The sequence below is a fragment of the Pagrus pagrus genome, assembly GCF_965226575.1.
Source record: "Pagrus pagrus genome assembly, chromosome: 2".
Classification (NCBI taxonomy): Eukaryota; Metazoa; Chordata; class Actinopteri; order Spariformes; family Sparidae; genus Pagrus; species Pagrus pagrus.
Genome location: NC_140186.1, coordinates 20,886,689 through 20,903,674, shown reverse-complemented (window position 1 = coordinate 20,903,674; position 16,986 = coordinate 20,886,689). Strand labels below are relative to the sequence as shown.

Here is a 16,986-nt window from a genome sequence, read left to right as displayed (position 1 = left end):
ATATACTTTATATGTTTTTGCTGAAATACATAACACACACACACACACACACACACACACACACACACACACAGAGACACTTTAATAACATGAAACAATAATGAAATGCTCTCTTATTGTTTACCAGCAGACCATCATAGGGCTGGGCAACATGGACAAAATCAAATATCCCAGTATGCATATTTGAGCAAATACCTAAAAAAAAAAAAAAAAAAGATTTTGGACAATATCATAAGGATGACTATTGGTACCTTGACAAAATATCAACACAGTGAGGTTTTTGATAAGTGAAATCCAAAAAGTGGGTAAAGACAAGCATTAGAACAAGTAGAACAGTTTGATAAGTTCAGAAAATTACATCACTTTACTATAATGCAGCCTTTGAAACCTAGAAAAGACAACATTTATGTCATATCACGGTCCAAGACGTCTAATTTCATATGACAATAGAGATATAATAGATATATTGCCCTGTCCTAATATTAATATATTATATAAGCACACTCCATGGTTATTTAAAGCAACGTTATAAAACTGATAAATGTAAATAAATGTTGCATTAACTCTAAAAATGTATTCTACACTACAGGAAGGTTGTGACTAAAGATACAGTTTGAAGTCTAATCTTAAACATTTGCACAATTTCTCAACATTGTATTACATACAGCACATAAAGCAACATTACCAAGAAATTGGCATTGTGTGCCCCCCACAGTTTCTGAGTGCAACACCACTATTTGTCAGACATAATGTAGGTGCAAACTACAAACAAAACTCATTACATCATAAACTTGCTGTGTTGTTGTGTTATGTGTTGAAAACGTGTATGCTGAAGTAAACATGTGTTAGACTGTTAGACACCATTCACCCTGACACTGTACTATCATATGGATTTAAAAGCTGTTATTATAAGATGAAAAAGTTACATAAATATGCTGTAAATAATGTTATAAAAGAGATAATTGTTAGGTATTGGTTATTTGTGGCTCTTCTGGCCTTAAGCTGACAATAATATTCATAAAAGTACAATAGTCTAAAATATTTCAAACACGACTTAAAGCTTTTCTATGAAAAGAGGTGAATAACATTTACTAAGCATTTTAAAACTTAATTTAACCTTACCAGCAAGAGTGATATGTTGCAAAGCTAAATAACATGAATGATCTTTAATAGCAGATGAAGTTGAGTCTCTCGCTGCAGTCCCAGTTCTCCCATCGTCCCTCTTTGGTTAAAGCTCCACAGCGTTTCCATGTTGGACACAGGTGGTCCTGATCTCCTTCTTGGGGCCAGGCCTGATAATCCAGAGGGTCTTTGTTCACCCACAGCCATCTGTCATGCAAGTAACGCAGACCGATCCACACCCGCTTAGTGACATGGTCTTGCTGGATCTCGCTCACAGCCAGGATGTGCTCGGTCTCAGAGGGCAGGCTAATGAGTGCAGTGTGTTTCTCTTTGCATCGCACCATCGCCTGCTGCCAGGTCATTTTGGTCTCCATCACGATCAGGTTGATGCAGAAAAAGTGAAACTCTCTCTGTCCATAATTGTGCCATCCTTTCCAGCTGCAACCGCCCCAACAAGCACTACCATATTTCTGGTCAAGTCTGTCATCTGGTTCGCCCACATCCCACCGTGTATATGTTGCGTGTCCTCCTCCTGACCACTTCCAGTCTGTTCCATCTCTGTAGAGACCGATCCAGAACTTCCAAACTTTCCCAGTTGTTGCATTTTTCAGTCTCATTTCTTCCCTCCGTGAAGTGATGGGGGAAAGATCAGTGTAATGATCTCTGCAGTACTTTTGAGCTTCAGGCCATTCGTATTTATGTTCCACATAAACATGCTTTCCAAACTGGGCAGACACACTTGTAATAAAGAGCATCTTCAAAACCACAAACTCCATGGTGGAGAAGTTTAAAGATAATTGTCGGGATGAGCATGCGTGTTGTGTTCAAGGTGTGATCCCTCCTCTGCTGTGACGTGACTAATGAAGGGATTGTAGCCTTCCGACTGTTCCCCAATTTTGACTTGGAAATGTATTTTCATTTGACCTTGTGAAAGGTTGAAGCATCTTCTGTTTAAACTCAACACTTGGTCATTTAAAGATGTAATATGTAACATTTCTGCATTAAAACACACTTAAAAACAGGAAAGTATGAGTGAAGTAGCTAATCGGCATGTCACTGAAGTTTAATGTTTATGAATGAAGGTTTGTATCAAATGCTAAAATATTCAAGGTGATGCAAGCAATTCAAAGTGTGACCTCCGCGGGTGCTTCAGTAGTTTCTAACAAAAGCCAGGGGTTGCCTCTAATTCATCATTTAACTGTGAGGTACCTGGTATTGAAATCATCAGGAGCAAGAACGAGCAAGCGCTACAGCTACACCTCATTTCCACCCAAATCCTCATAACTGAGTGGATTCTCACTATCTGGATAGCAGGATGAACTGGGGACATACGTAATGCATTGAACCAGACAAAGCTGGCAGCTTCACCAGTGATCACAAACCACTGGAGTCCCAAAGGTTCCAGATGCATTGTGTGTCAAAGGTCTAACAAAAAGAAGCTTGATGTCACAATGTAGTTTTATTACAAATTGAGTTTGGATAGGGATAAATGACACACATCTCAAGAAGGTTCAAGGCACTCCCATTTTAAACAATTAAAATGCCTTTGATGTCGTGGCACGTTCAGGTTAGACTGTAAAAACAAACTCTAACGAGTTTCAGCATCAAGCCTTCGTCAGGAAGTCAAGAAGTACCAATAGTGGAGGCTACACATTGGTTCATGCTAGCTGTGCTTGACTGCCAAAAGTAATATGAACCACGACACTGGTTTTACTAAGGATGCACCGGATCAGCTGAAGTCACTGAAGCCTCCACACATTTTCCTACAAAATTTGCTGCAGAAATTGATTTCCATTTGACCTTGAGAAACAACGAGAGCAGGCTTTGTTTGAGCACAGAATATCCTGGTTTGTCTTTTGAGTCTGCACAACTTAAAGTGAAATGTCCTGTGTGGTTGTAGGCAGAACAGGGAATTCTTGTGCTGCAAGAAATCTGTGATCCACCAGATTATGTCATGTCAGAGGATCAACTACAGCTAAAAATCTTATGGATTGATTAGCTGTATGCCAGCCTGTCACAATTTGTGTTAACAGCAGTCAAAATCTAATTTTCCTTATGTTGCCACAGAATCTGATGGGTCATGTGTTCTAACATCGGAAACAAAAGGCACATAAGTTAACATGACAAAGAGTCCTGAAGCATGCTAGCGCAGCTCTGAATGCTGTACTTAGGCATAAACAGACTCTTTGTTTTCATGACTGAATAAACTGAATAAACAAACTGATCTTAAAGGACAACACAGTTTCATACTGTTTTACTTTGTTTATATGTGGCGGACCATCTTGGAAATCTCTATAACAATTGTACAAATGTCATCTGCTAAAGAAGAAGTTATGCATTTTGCGTGTTATTTTATGTGACTGCTGTATATGTTGACTGTTCTCTGCACACATTTTCTACAGGTCTCTATTTCAAAAGAGATTGTGTATCTCAACAGACTGTTCTTCAGTATTTTTTCCCCCCATTGATCATAACAAGAGCCTGCTATTGAGAATATTTGTTCTGTTGTGGTTTATTTGTTGCTTGCCACAACCCCCTCTAGCTCTCCCACTAAATTCGCAGGGAAGGTGTTCATGATGGCCAGAGGTCTGGATGTGCTGCGGATGAAGAAGGAGGATGTGTTCAAGTTCCTTGCAGTCCCCACCTGCGACGAACCTGGACTTCAAGATGGAGCAGCACACTCACCGACAGTGAGTTAAACTTTTCATCTGTTTCTTCATTTTTTCCTCACTAGTGTCAACATGAATAATAAAAAGTAATGTTTCTCTGCTCATGTCCATTTTCATGTAGGTTTCCGTATTTGTTTTAAAAGTTGGTTTCAGTAATTTAAGGCTTTAAACATTGCAATGTAATCTGACAGTTAAGGTTAAACATGAATATCTGCTGCAAAACCCAACAGGAAAACACGAAGAATACTTTTTTTTTTTTTTTATAATTTATAATTTATAATTTATTTTGAGTTCTTACGTGATTGCTGATTTTTTGTGCATGATGAGATTCACGATTGTTGTGAACAGGTCATTCACAACACACAAATTAACAGAAACTCTTGTTGAGGTCTAGAAGAATTATTGATATTACAATACAGTATTTGAACGAATGTCAGGAAACATTATCAAATGGCGTTTTTCTAAGTAATCGGGATGTTTTGAGGATGTCAGGTGATCAAGTCATTGCATTAACCCCAAAAGGTACCACCCCAGATGGGACTCGAACCCACAATCCCTGGCTTAGGAGGCCAGTGCCTTATCCATTAGGCCACTGGGGCAACGATGGCACCAGTTAGATGTATTATGTATTTGTACAAAGGTTCACGGACGGATGTCTCTTCTGTGAACAGTTTTGTCATAATCCTTCGCGACGAGCGCCGCGATAGCGCTCTGTACCGTCGCTAGGCAACAAAGAACACATCAATGAATCAAGTTCATGACAGAAGAGCCGAGCTATTTCCTGTTCAGCCCCAAACTCTGACTGACTACAAAATAAAAGTCACTCGAGACCCGTTGTCCAAAACTCTTCCAATTTCCGCGCTTTTTCTTCGATTCGCATGTCGCACCTGAGGTTTGTCCCCCTCAGAAGTTTTCAAAGGAGAGCCATAATACCAGTCACATCCACACCGGACGCTTTAACTGCCTCACTACATTGTGAAGAACTTTACGTCTGCTTTTAATTTGAAAATACGAGTGCGGAAGAAGTTATCTATGCTGCATTTAAGTTTTAGGTCGCTAACGTTAAGCAAGAGCTAACACATCCACGAGATGGTGAAAAACTTGTTAAACTATGATTTTATTGCGACCATGTTCGTCGTAAGAGAATTGAGTTAACGTTGGCGGCGTTATCTCGTTGGTTTCCACGAAAAATTAACCGTGCGCTAGCTAAAATCTAACGTTAGGGAAGCTAGCGAAGTGTCAGCTAACAGTTTGTGTTTTCATAAATAAGGAGAGCCACCGTTACCTAGGTTAGTGATAAACAAGTCTTTGCTAGGTACGTCTTCAAGAAAGACTCGTCAACATGGTGAGTTACCGTTTTTACATACCTCATGCCAGCATCATTATGGTACGCCTATAACAGTCTCATAAGTTATCCTGTCAGTGCAATTGTTCTGGATGCTGGCCCCAACCCACTCAAAGCTACAGTATGAGATAACTTGGGAAAATCAAATGTTGTACCTTGGCAGATCCTCTCTCGCATAAAGCCAGCCGTGGGAGGAGAGACACCTGCGACCATCAGTGAGAAGAAGAAGAAAAACAAGACAAAGGTTCCCCGGTTGGAGGAATACCTGCAGCAGAGAGACTACCTTGGGGCCTTGACACTATTAGAGGTACAGACATACACATAACTTAACTCAATCCAAATGGGCTAATAAGATTAATAATCACGTGCCAAGGTCATTTGCAGAGTTAGAAAAAAATGCAAAAAATCCCAAAAACGGGCTAAGAAAGTGTATAAAAGGAATAAATACATAACCTTTAAAAAGTCAGATAAATGGGTTCAGAGAACTTCATCCAATGAATTTAGTCCAGTCTGTTATCAACTTATTATATCACTGGAGACACAGGAGCAGGAGGCAGGGAAACATGGAGGATGTGTGGTGTAGCAGATGAGCTCTGAGTGGGCACACTATGGAGAGACAAGTGCAGTGTAAGTGTAGTTCTGAACTAAAGATAGGCAGGCAGGTATATCTGCCAGGGTTATTGTTCATATATTGATACCGATGTAGGCCAAGAAATAACAAGACATTGTAATAGAGAAGAGACAAAGTAGATTTTGAGGTAAATTAAAAACAATGTCACCATTACTTATTTTGTCCACCAGAGAGCACAGACAGGTTGATTTTTTTCATTCTTTGTCACAGACTCCTAAGGGTCCATATCAGAATGGTTTCTGTTTTAATACAATTACTATTTTAATTTGACATTTTTTTCTTATTTGATTCTTTTTTTTAAATTCCAAATATCAAAATCAGTAACGTCCTCAAATGACAAATATTAGTGGGAATATGTTCTCTACACCGGATTTCTAACAGCCCAAGAAATGGGTTTCCCTCATCTGACCTATAAGTAAGTGATCTTTTTTTTTGCCTGCTGGTGATTGTTTAGACCACAATTTTTTTCAAAATTAAGGAATAAAGCGATAATTTAATGTAATAAAAAAAATATTAATGTATGACTGTTTAATTTGAATACCTTGTATGACCTAGATGGAACTGCTGTGTTGAATTTCCTTGGAGCTGAATAAATAATGGCTGCATCTTCACAGAGGGGCTAACCGTTCTTTGTTTTTTAAATGCATTTCCTCCTGCAGAGTATCACCTGTCATGCCCTGAAATGAAAGTTTCAGAAATACCCTCGCTCCTATATCACTGCTACAGAAAGACTGTATCACTGAATGCTGCTGCTCTGCTGCTGACGTGTTGCTGTGTCATCTCTAGTTTCAGAGAAGTATTGGCGAGAAAGAGGAGCATGCGGACCTCTGGATTGGCTACTGCGCTTTTCACTTGGGTGATCACAAGAGAGCAATGGAGGTATTTTTTGTTGTGTATGTGTGTGCCTGAATGAGTGTATGTAGCTAGAAACACATTATTTCAAATGAATAAATGCTAAATGCATGGAATACAATGGATAAGGATGTGACAAACAGTTTTACAGGGTATGATCACATTTGTAATATTTCCTCATCATGTTCTGACAGGAGTACAAGTCTCTGACCAGTAAGCCTGAATGTCCTGAACAGGTGTGGGTCTATCTGGCCTGTGCCCTGTTTTTTCTGGGGCTCTATAAAGAGGCTGAGGAAGCAGCATCGAAGGGTAAACTGTCCAGAGTACATTGTACATTTTTGCAACCACTTGACCTACATTTTGTTCAGTTTTGTTAGTGAAGAGAAATCCTCTTGATTAGCAGTACACTGTGGCTCTATTGAGCATTTGATTGTCTGTAGATCATCAATACATTTTCCAGAATGTGAAATTGCCTGCTATTCCAACCAGCCCACACACTAAATTTATATTGTTTTCACATTTGAAAAATAAATCTAATGAAACATATTTTGCAATTGATTTGTATAGTTAGTAATAACACCCTGTGGTATCTAAATATCAATAATTATTGGTTATTTTTTTAAATTAAGACATACTCATTCACCTGATTTCAGTTAAAAATCAAATTAATTCAGTCCAAATGTCACAAAGTATGCACATACAGAAAGCCCGCCAGTCTTTGTGCAGAAAGTTGTCCTCATACTTTTAATCATAGATTGTATTTTTGGACAACATTTAATTGACCACAGTAATTTTGCACCAGACTTTATTCTAGAGGTGATTACTTGAAGGCTTTTGTTTGAAACAGCAAAATGTTTTATGTTGCTTGAGGTACACAGAGGAAATCAGTGGATTACAGGCTGTTGCTAAATGGGCAAAACAATTAATCAATTAATTGATTCATTGTCAACTATTAAATTAATCACCAATTATTTTGGTGATCAATTAATCAGTTTGGATAATCTTTTTTAATTCACTTCTCAGATATTGTGTACATTTGTACCAGATCACATCCAATGCTGTTCGGTCAGTTCTGTGATTACTGACAGTGAGGTTATGATGTTCATGACGATGCCTCTTACTCTAATGTGGTCTGTTTTGTCTGTCTGTAGCACCAATGTCACCTCTTCAAAACCGACTACTCTTCCACTTGGCTCACAAGGTTGGAAAACCATTATACTATAACTATTATACTGTCAAGAATTGTGTGGTATCTTGAGTACTTGAGTAATAGGTTGTGTGTGTATTTCAGCTCAACTTTCATCTCAACACAGTCCTGATAAAAAAATAAAAAAACACCTTTTTTCTCCAGAGAGAGTATTTCCACTTTTTACGACCTGTTTGTTTCGAAGAGTGATTCACGTCTTCTTGCTTTTCTCTCAGTCGCCTTGCTTCTTATGTTACCAGGATCACATTTCTGTACGATGTATTCCTCCATTGTCTTGATATTGTGTCTCAGTTCAACGATGAGAAGAAGCTGATGGGTTTCCACCAGAACCTGGAGGACGTGACGGAGGACCAGCTGAGCCTGGCATCCATCCACTACATGCGCTCCCACTACCAGGAGGCCATAGACATCTATAAACGCCTTCTACTGCAGAACAGGTCTGTGCCTTTTACTCTCTTAAATTAGTTTCACAGTCTCCTGCTGCAACTGGGCGCATGTGCCATCCTAGCAGCAACTTGTCAGGGGTGACTTGTTAATGGAGGAGTGTTAGATTTTGTGCGCCTCACGCCTTGTGGAACCATAAAGATAATTCAAGTACGGCAAGTAAGTCAGTACATCAGATCTGCTGAACTAGCTTCCTCTAACGCTGATATACTGTATCCATAGCAGCAGAGGTGAGAAAATGAAAGACTTTGATTTTACTAGATATCCTGGTTCACTTCTCTCAGAGATCTATTCATGGCTCTGTGGCGCCTGTGGGCCAAGCTGCATGTGAGGTTTTTTACTGGGTTCACAGCAGCTTTAGTTGCAGGCAGCTCTGAGCACACTTGCTGTTGTCTATTAATACTGCTACTTCCTTGGAATGTTAACAGAAAAATGCAAAAATATCGAAATGGGGTTATGCAAAAATTACATTTTTTGAGTACCATGCCATTTTATCAAGGCCTTGATGTTGCTTGTTTAGTTTTAGCTAGCCTGCAAATATTCATTCCTTTTTAAAACTCAGCTCTGACATCCAGATCTTCCGTCGTTTGTTTCTCTGATAACTTCTTGTCTCCGGCTTTTTTTGCACTAATTACGGCGACTGTGCCTCAGGAGGTGGTGCATAAAATGTACCATTCAATAACAATCGATTCTAAAAATATCTTCATTTTATAAAGATGTTTTTTATCATAATATACAATAAAAATAAGAGCTGTCTTTTGCTGAAATGCTATTTTGATTATGAACATTAACTATAAAAGAAAAAAATTGGCTTTTTATTGCTTCAGATTGTAAAAACAGTACCACAGGTAACCTAAGTATTTAGTCTCACTGAACTCTGGCCCTTGTGTCCAACATAGGGCAACAGGACAACACTCTTAAGTGAAGACAAATCTTATACATTACCATTGAGCTCTGCCCTGGAGAGTGGTCGGGACTGTAATGCAGAGTCCCATCAGATACAAACCTGCTGTAATACCTAAAACAGATCACATTTGAGTCCATGCCGTCGAAACTCCAACCACTTTTACAAGGTCATGAATTAGAAGGAAAAATGTATTTACTTATCTGATTTAAGTCATCATTTCACAACATCACGTTCAGTAATAGTATATGATAGTGAATGATGGGGTAACATTTACAAAAATAAAAACAACCTACATTTGTTCATTTAAAAAAAACATATGTATATCAGAAATATTTTGTGTCCATCTGCTACTAGAAATACATAGTCAAGTCAAAAAGCCAGCTCCACGTCCTCGTTGTATCTTGTGTTTCAGAGATTTCCTGGCCCTGAAAGTTTATGTGGCTCTGTGTTACTACAAGCTGGACTACTATGACGTCTCCCAGGAGGTGTTGGCTGTGTACCTGCAGAGCATGCCTGACTCCACTATTGCCCTCAACCTCAAGGCCTGCAACCACTTCAGACTCTACAATGGCAAGGCAGCTGAGGTACTCACTGTTTGTTTGCTGCATATCCAGGACGATATGTTGGTTGTTATTCATTTTTACGTTGTTTTATTCACATTTTCATACACACATATTTATGTTTTTTTGTTTTTTTTGTCACTTATATCTGTGAAGAATTGATTGGCCAAAGATTAAAGGCTATTTTATTTTAACAATGAAATGAAAAAGCAAGTTCTAATTTAAACATTTATTTCACTGCATTTTCATTTTCAAATCTTTATCCATGTTTGTGTCTCCATCACTAATAGTTAGATAGTTGAACATAAAAAAAACCCAACAAATATGTCAATGGCAGATACTTGAAATTATAACAACAGTTCACAGTACTGTAACTTTTAGTGAGAAGGAACTAATTAAAGATATTTCAGTGGTGTCAGTGCACAGCTATTGTGCTTTTTGATGGAAATCTCTGTTCATTAGTCATGCATGCACCACTACAGTGAGTCAGTAACTGGTGGTAGGTTTGACTCATGTGTGCACTCTCCCACTCTTAGGCTGAGTTGAAGAACCTAATCGACATCTCCTCCTGCTCCTTTGAGTTTGCTAAGGAGCTTATCCGACACAACCTGGTAAGCTCTTCACAAGCTCTAACTGCCAGTGTGTAGGTTTGTGTAACCAAGGGTGCGCATACACCAGTGACATACAAGCTACTTTTCCACATTGTGAATCTGTCCCCCTGTGTACTGCAGGTGGTGTTTCGTGGTGGGGAGGGGGCATTGCAGGTGCTGCCTCCTCTGATTGATGTGATACCTGAGGCCAGACTCAACCTGGTCATCTACTATCTCAGACAAGGTGTGCGGCCATGACAGTGCAGTTTTTTCCTGGAACAAACAAAAACATGGGAAATATTTCTATGAAAATGCATGCATGCAGGATACGACTGTAAAAAGGGTTAAAGGTTCATTTCTTTAGACCTTTATTTACAAATGCAATCAACTTTACTCATCCAAAATAAGTTATGAACACAAAAATAGAACATTTCTAATGAATAGACAGTATTATAAGTTTAAAGTAAACTACAAATGATGAAATAGAATACAACACAATAAATCCACATGCTTTCCTACTATCATATTTATCATGCAACATTTAAAGGAGACTTATAATGCATTTTTGCTTTATATAGGTTCTTGTGCATGTAAAAGATCTTGAAAGTTAAAAACATCACCAACAGCCCCCACCAACAGAAGCTCCTCTCTCCCACAGAAAGCACTGCTCCTGAAACGCCTCGTCAGTAGTCCCGCCTTTAATTCCGTGACTTTGTGACATCACACTATGTCACCATATCACACATTTGCATTATTTATGCCTAGCAACTAGTTTGGCACATAAGAATTCATTTAGCACAGCTGCTCTGTTGTTTTAGCAATGCTGGGTCAGGCTTGTGTGAGTTGACCAATCAGAGCAGACTTGGTATTCAGGAGGCGGGCCTTAAAGAGACAGGAGCTAAAACAGAGTGTTTCAGACAGAGGGAAAATACAGTGCTACTGCATTGGACAGTATGAGAAAACTGATGTGTTTTTTGCGCAGAGGAGCATGTAAACCTATTCTAGTAGTAACCCAAAACAAAATTATGAACCTGGAAATGAGTGTAATATGAAGAACAACTACATCCATGCTCCATTTTTCACTTGCAGATGATGTCCAGGAAGCCTACAACCTCATCCAAGATTTGGTGCCCTCGACACCTCAGGTAATGACTCAAAGTGACATCAAGTTTTAATTTGACATTACACTTGTTCTTTCCAGCGCTACACAATTATTTGGACTCAGTAAGTGACTCCAGATCTGCTGAATTTCACTCTAATGTGAAAAATGCCTAATACAGTGGCTGTGTTCATTACACTCATGCTCTTTAACAGGAATGAACATGTACAATGAAAACCAGAATCTTGGCAGATAAAATGAAGTCTGTTAATAGACCTCCTCTCCTCGCTCCTCTTAAGAGTTCCTGAAGAGCTTTTTCCTTTTATGTGACCAGTTTTTATCCTCAAAAGCACCTTAATGTCAGATGGATCTGAAAGCATGTGAAGTGTTTGGCTTTTGTGTCCCTTTTATGTATGTCTTTCAGCTTGTTGAAGTGGATTTTGAAGCGGCAAAGAAAAAGCAGATCCAATGGTTGATAAACTCCTGACAAAGAAATATGTTAATGATTTTATATTTTATCTACAACTGAATTTCAACAACTGAATGTTTTTCCACATTTTCTATCAAGATAATCAAGGTTGCTTTTCTCCTTTTTCAAATGCATTCACCATGAAGAGACTAGACAAGAGAACATATGATTTTTTTGACTTTGATCATTATATTCTCAGGAGTATATTTTGAAAGGAGTGGTAAATGCCGCACTGGGACAAGAAATTGGATCAGTGAGTATTTCTGTTCAAAAACTAGTTAATCACAAACAAGTGTGATAACAGTGATTCCTAGAAAACTGTTTGTATTTTTCTTTTATCTTTCAGAGGGATCACCTAAAAATTGCTCAGCAGTTCTTTCAGTTAGTCGGAGGCTCGGCTAGCGAATGCGGTACTTTGAATTTGAATTTGATCAATCTGATTCTTAAAAACTAAACTGTGCGAGCATGTGCGTCTGACACATTTTTGTCTCACAGATACTATTCCTGGCAGACAGTGCATGGCCTCCTGCTTCTTCCTCTTGAGACAGTTTGAAGATGTTCTCATATATCTGAACTCAGTCAAGGTTAGTGTTGCTCTGCACGAGGCACATGTTATATGGTATATTCCTGTGAAGAATCACAGCGATATTACTGCACTGTGGTATCAGTATGTAAGAGGGCGATGAAAAAAGACTCCCACACACTGGGTGATAGGTGTCACTTCAGATGACAAGTGGTGCTTTACAGATGCAGTACATCTATTCAGGTGTGTTTTCTCTTTATCACGATGAGTTTCACTACCAATAAAATGCTTGCAGTTGGTATGCACTTATGTTTGAATCTTAACCTTTTTGTTTATATCTGTGCTTTTCTTCTCGCAGGGTTACTTCTATAATGACGATACATTCAACTTCAACTATGCTCAGGCTAAAGCAGCACTTGGCAACTACAAAGAAGCAGAAGAGGTAACTTACTTAAGCCTTGAAGGTCCTGAAGGTCCAGTGTGTAAGATTAAGGGGCAGAAAAGGAATATCATATTTATAACTATGTTTTCATTAATGTTTATCACTGGAAACTAAGAATCATTGTGTTTTTGTTACCTTATAAGGAGCCTTTTATATGTACAGCATGGATCTAATAAGGGGAATCTGGATACAGCATCGGCTATAAAAGCTCCTCAGTGGCTCATGAAGCCAAAAAAAGTTTGACCTCCTGGGTGTAAAATTAACTGCATAGCTTCCACATTGTGTGGCCCATAGAGCATGTGCACTAGAGACTAGCCGAGCAGCTAACTTCTGATTTAGCCCCCAGCTAACTTGATTGGGAATAAATCACAATCAATTATTCCGTGGCTCTTCTAGACCAATCAAATGTTATAAGACCAAATGGCTCAAACTCTGATAGTAAAACAAGTCATTTCACAGGGGGTTGTGAAGCTAAAAAAAAAAAAATCCAGTGTTTTGCAGCTGCTTCTTTCACAATCTAAGCTTTTGGGAAAAAGTCGTTTTAGGCCAACGTGTATCATGTGACGTTGTAATTACACAGATTGGCCACTGTCTTATTGACTTTGAAGCCTGGTGCTGTTCCTGTGGGCTTGATCTACAGAGAGATCCTTTTCCACACAGTCCGCCATGTTGCACTGCCATGTTTCTACAGTAGCCCACAACAGACAACCAAACACTGGCTCTAGGAGGGCCTCTTCACATTTTTTAGTGGCCACTGTAGTTGAGGGCTATACGAGGGGTGTTCAGTTGGTTGCAATCTGCAGCCACGCTGCTAGATGCCACTGAATCCTTCACACTGGTTCTTTAAATCTTTAAGTTGTGGACTAATGTTTTGGACTAATTTTAATGTTTCTTTCAGGTTTTTCTGCTGATTCAAAGTGAAAAGATCAAGAATGACTACGTGTACCTCAGCTGGCTGGCACGATGCTGTATGTATAGTGTTCTCACAAAAATCTTAATGCAAGGCTAATTCATTCATGTAGCACAAGCTGCTGTCAGATGTGTAGCCTCAGGCTTGTAAAGAATTTAGGGTCACTGTTGCACTCGACTCGTGTTACACTCAACAGTTCTAAGAAATGGATATCTCCATTAAAAGATTTTTCACTCTTTTCTTTGCTTAATCCACATCAATAAATCCTGCCCACAGGCGTTTAATATTTTCCAAATCTGAATCTATGAAGGTTGCTGAAACAGCGTGTGAATGATGGATTATTCAACACTCTTCTTGTTCTTGTCAGACATAATGAACCAGAAGGGCCGGCTTGCCTGGGAGCTCTATCTGAGGATGGGCACTTCCTCTGATTCCTTCAGTCTTTTACAGCTCATCGCCAACGACTGCTACAAGGTGACATCTTCCTCTGTTTTCTGCCTCGCGTATCATCTGTTGTTCCCACTTCAGTGGGTATACATGCATGCATTATACTGAGATTAATGGATGCATTATACTAAAAGATTAGTAGCAGAATAATAAATGTTAAATAAGCTTTTCTGGCTAAATCTATTATTATTTGTGTGTAAGATGTCATCAGATGTCTTGTTTTGTCTGACCAACACTCCAAAACCAAAATGTATTCAGTTTCTAATGATATCAAACTAAGGAAAGCAGAATATACTTAAAAAAAAGATGTCACATCATATTTGGGCTTTGTTTTGTTTTTTTTGAGAAGTGATTCAAAAAATTAATTGATTGTCAAAACAGCTGCAGATTAGTTGTCTGTCAATCGACTAATTGTTTCGGCTCTAAATAAGTACCTCACATCATTGTATTAATCTGGCTGTTTCTTTGTTAAAAAACTGTAATTCATTGCTGAGGGCAGATCACTCAGTTTAATGTCTTTTCCTTGATTGTTTTTGTGAAATTTTTCTTCAAAAAGTTTGGCTGTGTTATTGGGAAGACAATATGTTGCTCATGATCACAGCCTTTTGTTTCAGATGGGCCAGTTCTACTACGCAGCCAAAGCGTTTGATGCACTGGAGAAACTGGACCCAGGCTCCAACTACTGGGAAGGCAAGAGAGGGGCATGTGTCGGCGTCTTTCAGCTCATACTGGCAAACAAAGAGTCCAAGTATGTTTGTCTTTATTCCTGTGCAATAATGTGTGTGTAGATTCTGTATGTTTCTGTTTTGTTCTTTTGTTGTTTTGTTTTTTAACTGAATAAGATCTGGACTCACTCCTAAAACTTCTGTTGTCTGTTTGAGTGGGTGTGATGTCTAATCAAGAGAAACATGACAGATGTTGCATTCTTTGATCGAATCTTATTTCCTGTTTGTGTTCTAGGGAGACACTTAAAGAGGTGGTGCTCCTGCTGCAAAATTCAGGAAACCCCCAGGTTGAATACATCCTGCGAGCTCTGAGGAAGTGGGCAAAAGACAACAGAGTCCTCCTCACATGACAGCTTTGAACTTCAGCAGGTTAAATCAAGTGAAGCTACTTTATGCACACATCAGCAGTCATTTCACTTGACTGAATTGTGTGAATGATATCTATGCTACATGAAGCGAAGAAATATTGAGCTATTATCTCTTGTAAACTGTAGTGTTTTGTATTAAAATGTGTAAGTTTTGAATTGCAATGTCTATGTACTTATATTTGTATTAAAATTGTGACTATGCATTTTAAAAATTACTTTCTTGTTGTCAGTGATTCACTGGTATGACTTTCAGTGCGGTAACTGATGTCAAGATATGAGCATATTCTTTAAAGGAGGAAAAAAACAGGAGTGAGCATGACAAAAGTAGGATTATTGAGACTAAAATAAAAGAAATAAAGTTTTAAAATTTAAAAAAAAAGATCTAAGGAAACAAACTAACAAAAACATTTGCTTTGTGAAATGTATTTGGAAATGTCATGTCAAAGTTTGTTTGACATGCATTGCTTCGTGAAATGTTCTATTTCCTGACAGTAAAATAAGGTAAAAGGTTTACGCCATTGATTCAGTATTGTAGTTTCATAAAGTTATTAGTAGAATAAGAAGTTAAAGCAGCAGAAGCCGAGAAATCCTGAACTTTAGTCCCTAGTAATTTCAGAAACGCTGGATCCAACAATTCCCAATAATGCAACTTACTAGCATCTTTTCTTATTTCTCTTTAGTGCCCTCAACTTTAAAACTGTAATGCTGGTTTTGCATCTAAATTGTGAATTCTCAAGGCCAGACTTAACTTGATGGAGCTCCTCCAGAGCCACAGAAGACATTATGCAACTGTTTTCACAGGCTGAGAGTACGTCCACATTAAGCCAGTTAAATTTGATTTGCAGCAAAGCTACGAGGACAACAAAAAGGAAACCTATTATGTTCTAACTTCTGTGATCATTTATTTTGTGTGTTATAGTAAAGCATATAACACAGCTTTTGTCATTAATCCGTATTTACATTGATTTATTCAGACGATGTCCTGACCATTAAATAATGATTTGGAAAAAGAGATTTCACAGTTTTAGATGTTGGAGTGTTTCACTGTGGACACAGGTCCTTACAAAAATGCCTTGAAATGCTAATCGGGACACAATCGTTTTCACATACTGGAAAATAAAAAAAAGGCTTCATGTACATAAAATGTACCATTAATCACGATATGTAAAAATCTCTTTCAGCTGCAAATTTGGCAACTCAGCAGGGCTCCTCATCCTAGGTTGGGGGTTGATAGGGGCCCCAACAGTAAGATTTTACCCTGAGGCTTTCTAAGGTTAATCCAGCCATGGTTTCTACCACAGAAGTACAGAAAATACGTGTGTCAATGTGAAACTTAAATGTATTCACACAGGTTATTGTGATCAGGAGCATTTCCGCTCTTAACTGTATATCAACAGGTGGTCTTGGTGCCTGTAACTAACTCAGCTGTGTTGGGGTGGTTAACCGAGACAGCCAATCATCTGTCTTGTTTTCTTCCGTTTAGGATTGTATGTTTGTGTGCTCAGTGCCATTGTAGAAAAATGCACAATTCAGCATTTTCCTGAATAGACAGGAAGAAAGGCTTGAAATGAGAGCTGTCTGTTCTATACAGCGAGATGAAGCTGTTATCTATTATGTGGATACACACAACATGTGGTGTGTGTGTGTGCCACAGCCTGTCCTTCACTCAGACACTT

The 16,986-nt window shown here is 38.6% G+C and overlaps 2 protein-coding genes across 2 annotated transcripts; one reads left to right on the top strand and one right to left on the bottom strand.

The window, feature by feature from the left end:
- Positions 1-1,166: 1,166 nt before the first annotated feature.
- On the bottom strand, positions 1,167-1,496 carry LOC311249122 (snaclec VP12 subunit B-like; the record flags this gene model as incomplete). The annotated part of the gene is made up of 1 exon (XM_084339875.1): positions 1,167-1,496. The coding sequence occupies one exon, from the start codon at positions 1,494-1,496 to the stop codon at positions 1,167-1,169; it is 330 nt and encodes a 109-aa protein (XP_084196001.1).
- A 3,196-nt stretch (positions 1,497-4,692) lies between these two features.
- On the top strand, positions 4,693-15,525 carry ift56 (intraflagellar transport 56). Its single transcript, XM_084379344.1, has 18 exons — positions 4,693-5,136; positions 5,300-5,443; positions 6,554-6,646; positions 6,814-6,928; positions 7,771-7,820; positions 8,118-8,263; positions 9,590-9,761; positions 10,274-10,348; positions 10,469-10,571; positions 11,417-11,472; positions 12,095-12,148; positions 12,242-12,305; positions 12,391-12,479; positions 12,777-12,860; positions 13,759-13,828; positions 14,138-14,244; positions 14,832-14,965; positions 15,178-15,525. Exons 1-18 carry the CDS (start codon positions 5,134-5,136, stop codon positions 15,290-15,292), a joined length of 1,674 nt encoding a protein of 557 aa, XP_084235470.1. The 5' UTR covers positions 4,693-5,133; the 3' UTR covers positions 15,293-15,525.
- Positions 15,526-16,986: the final 1,461 nt, after the last annotated feature.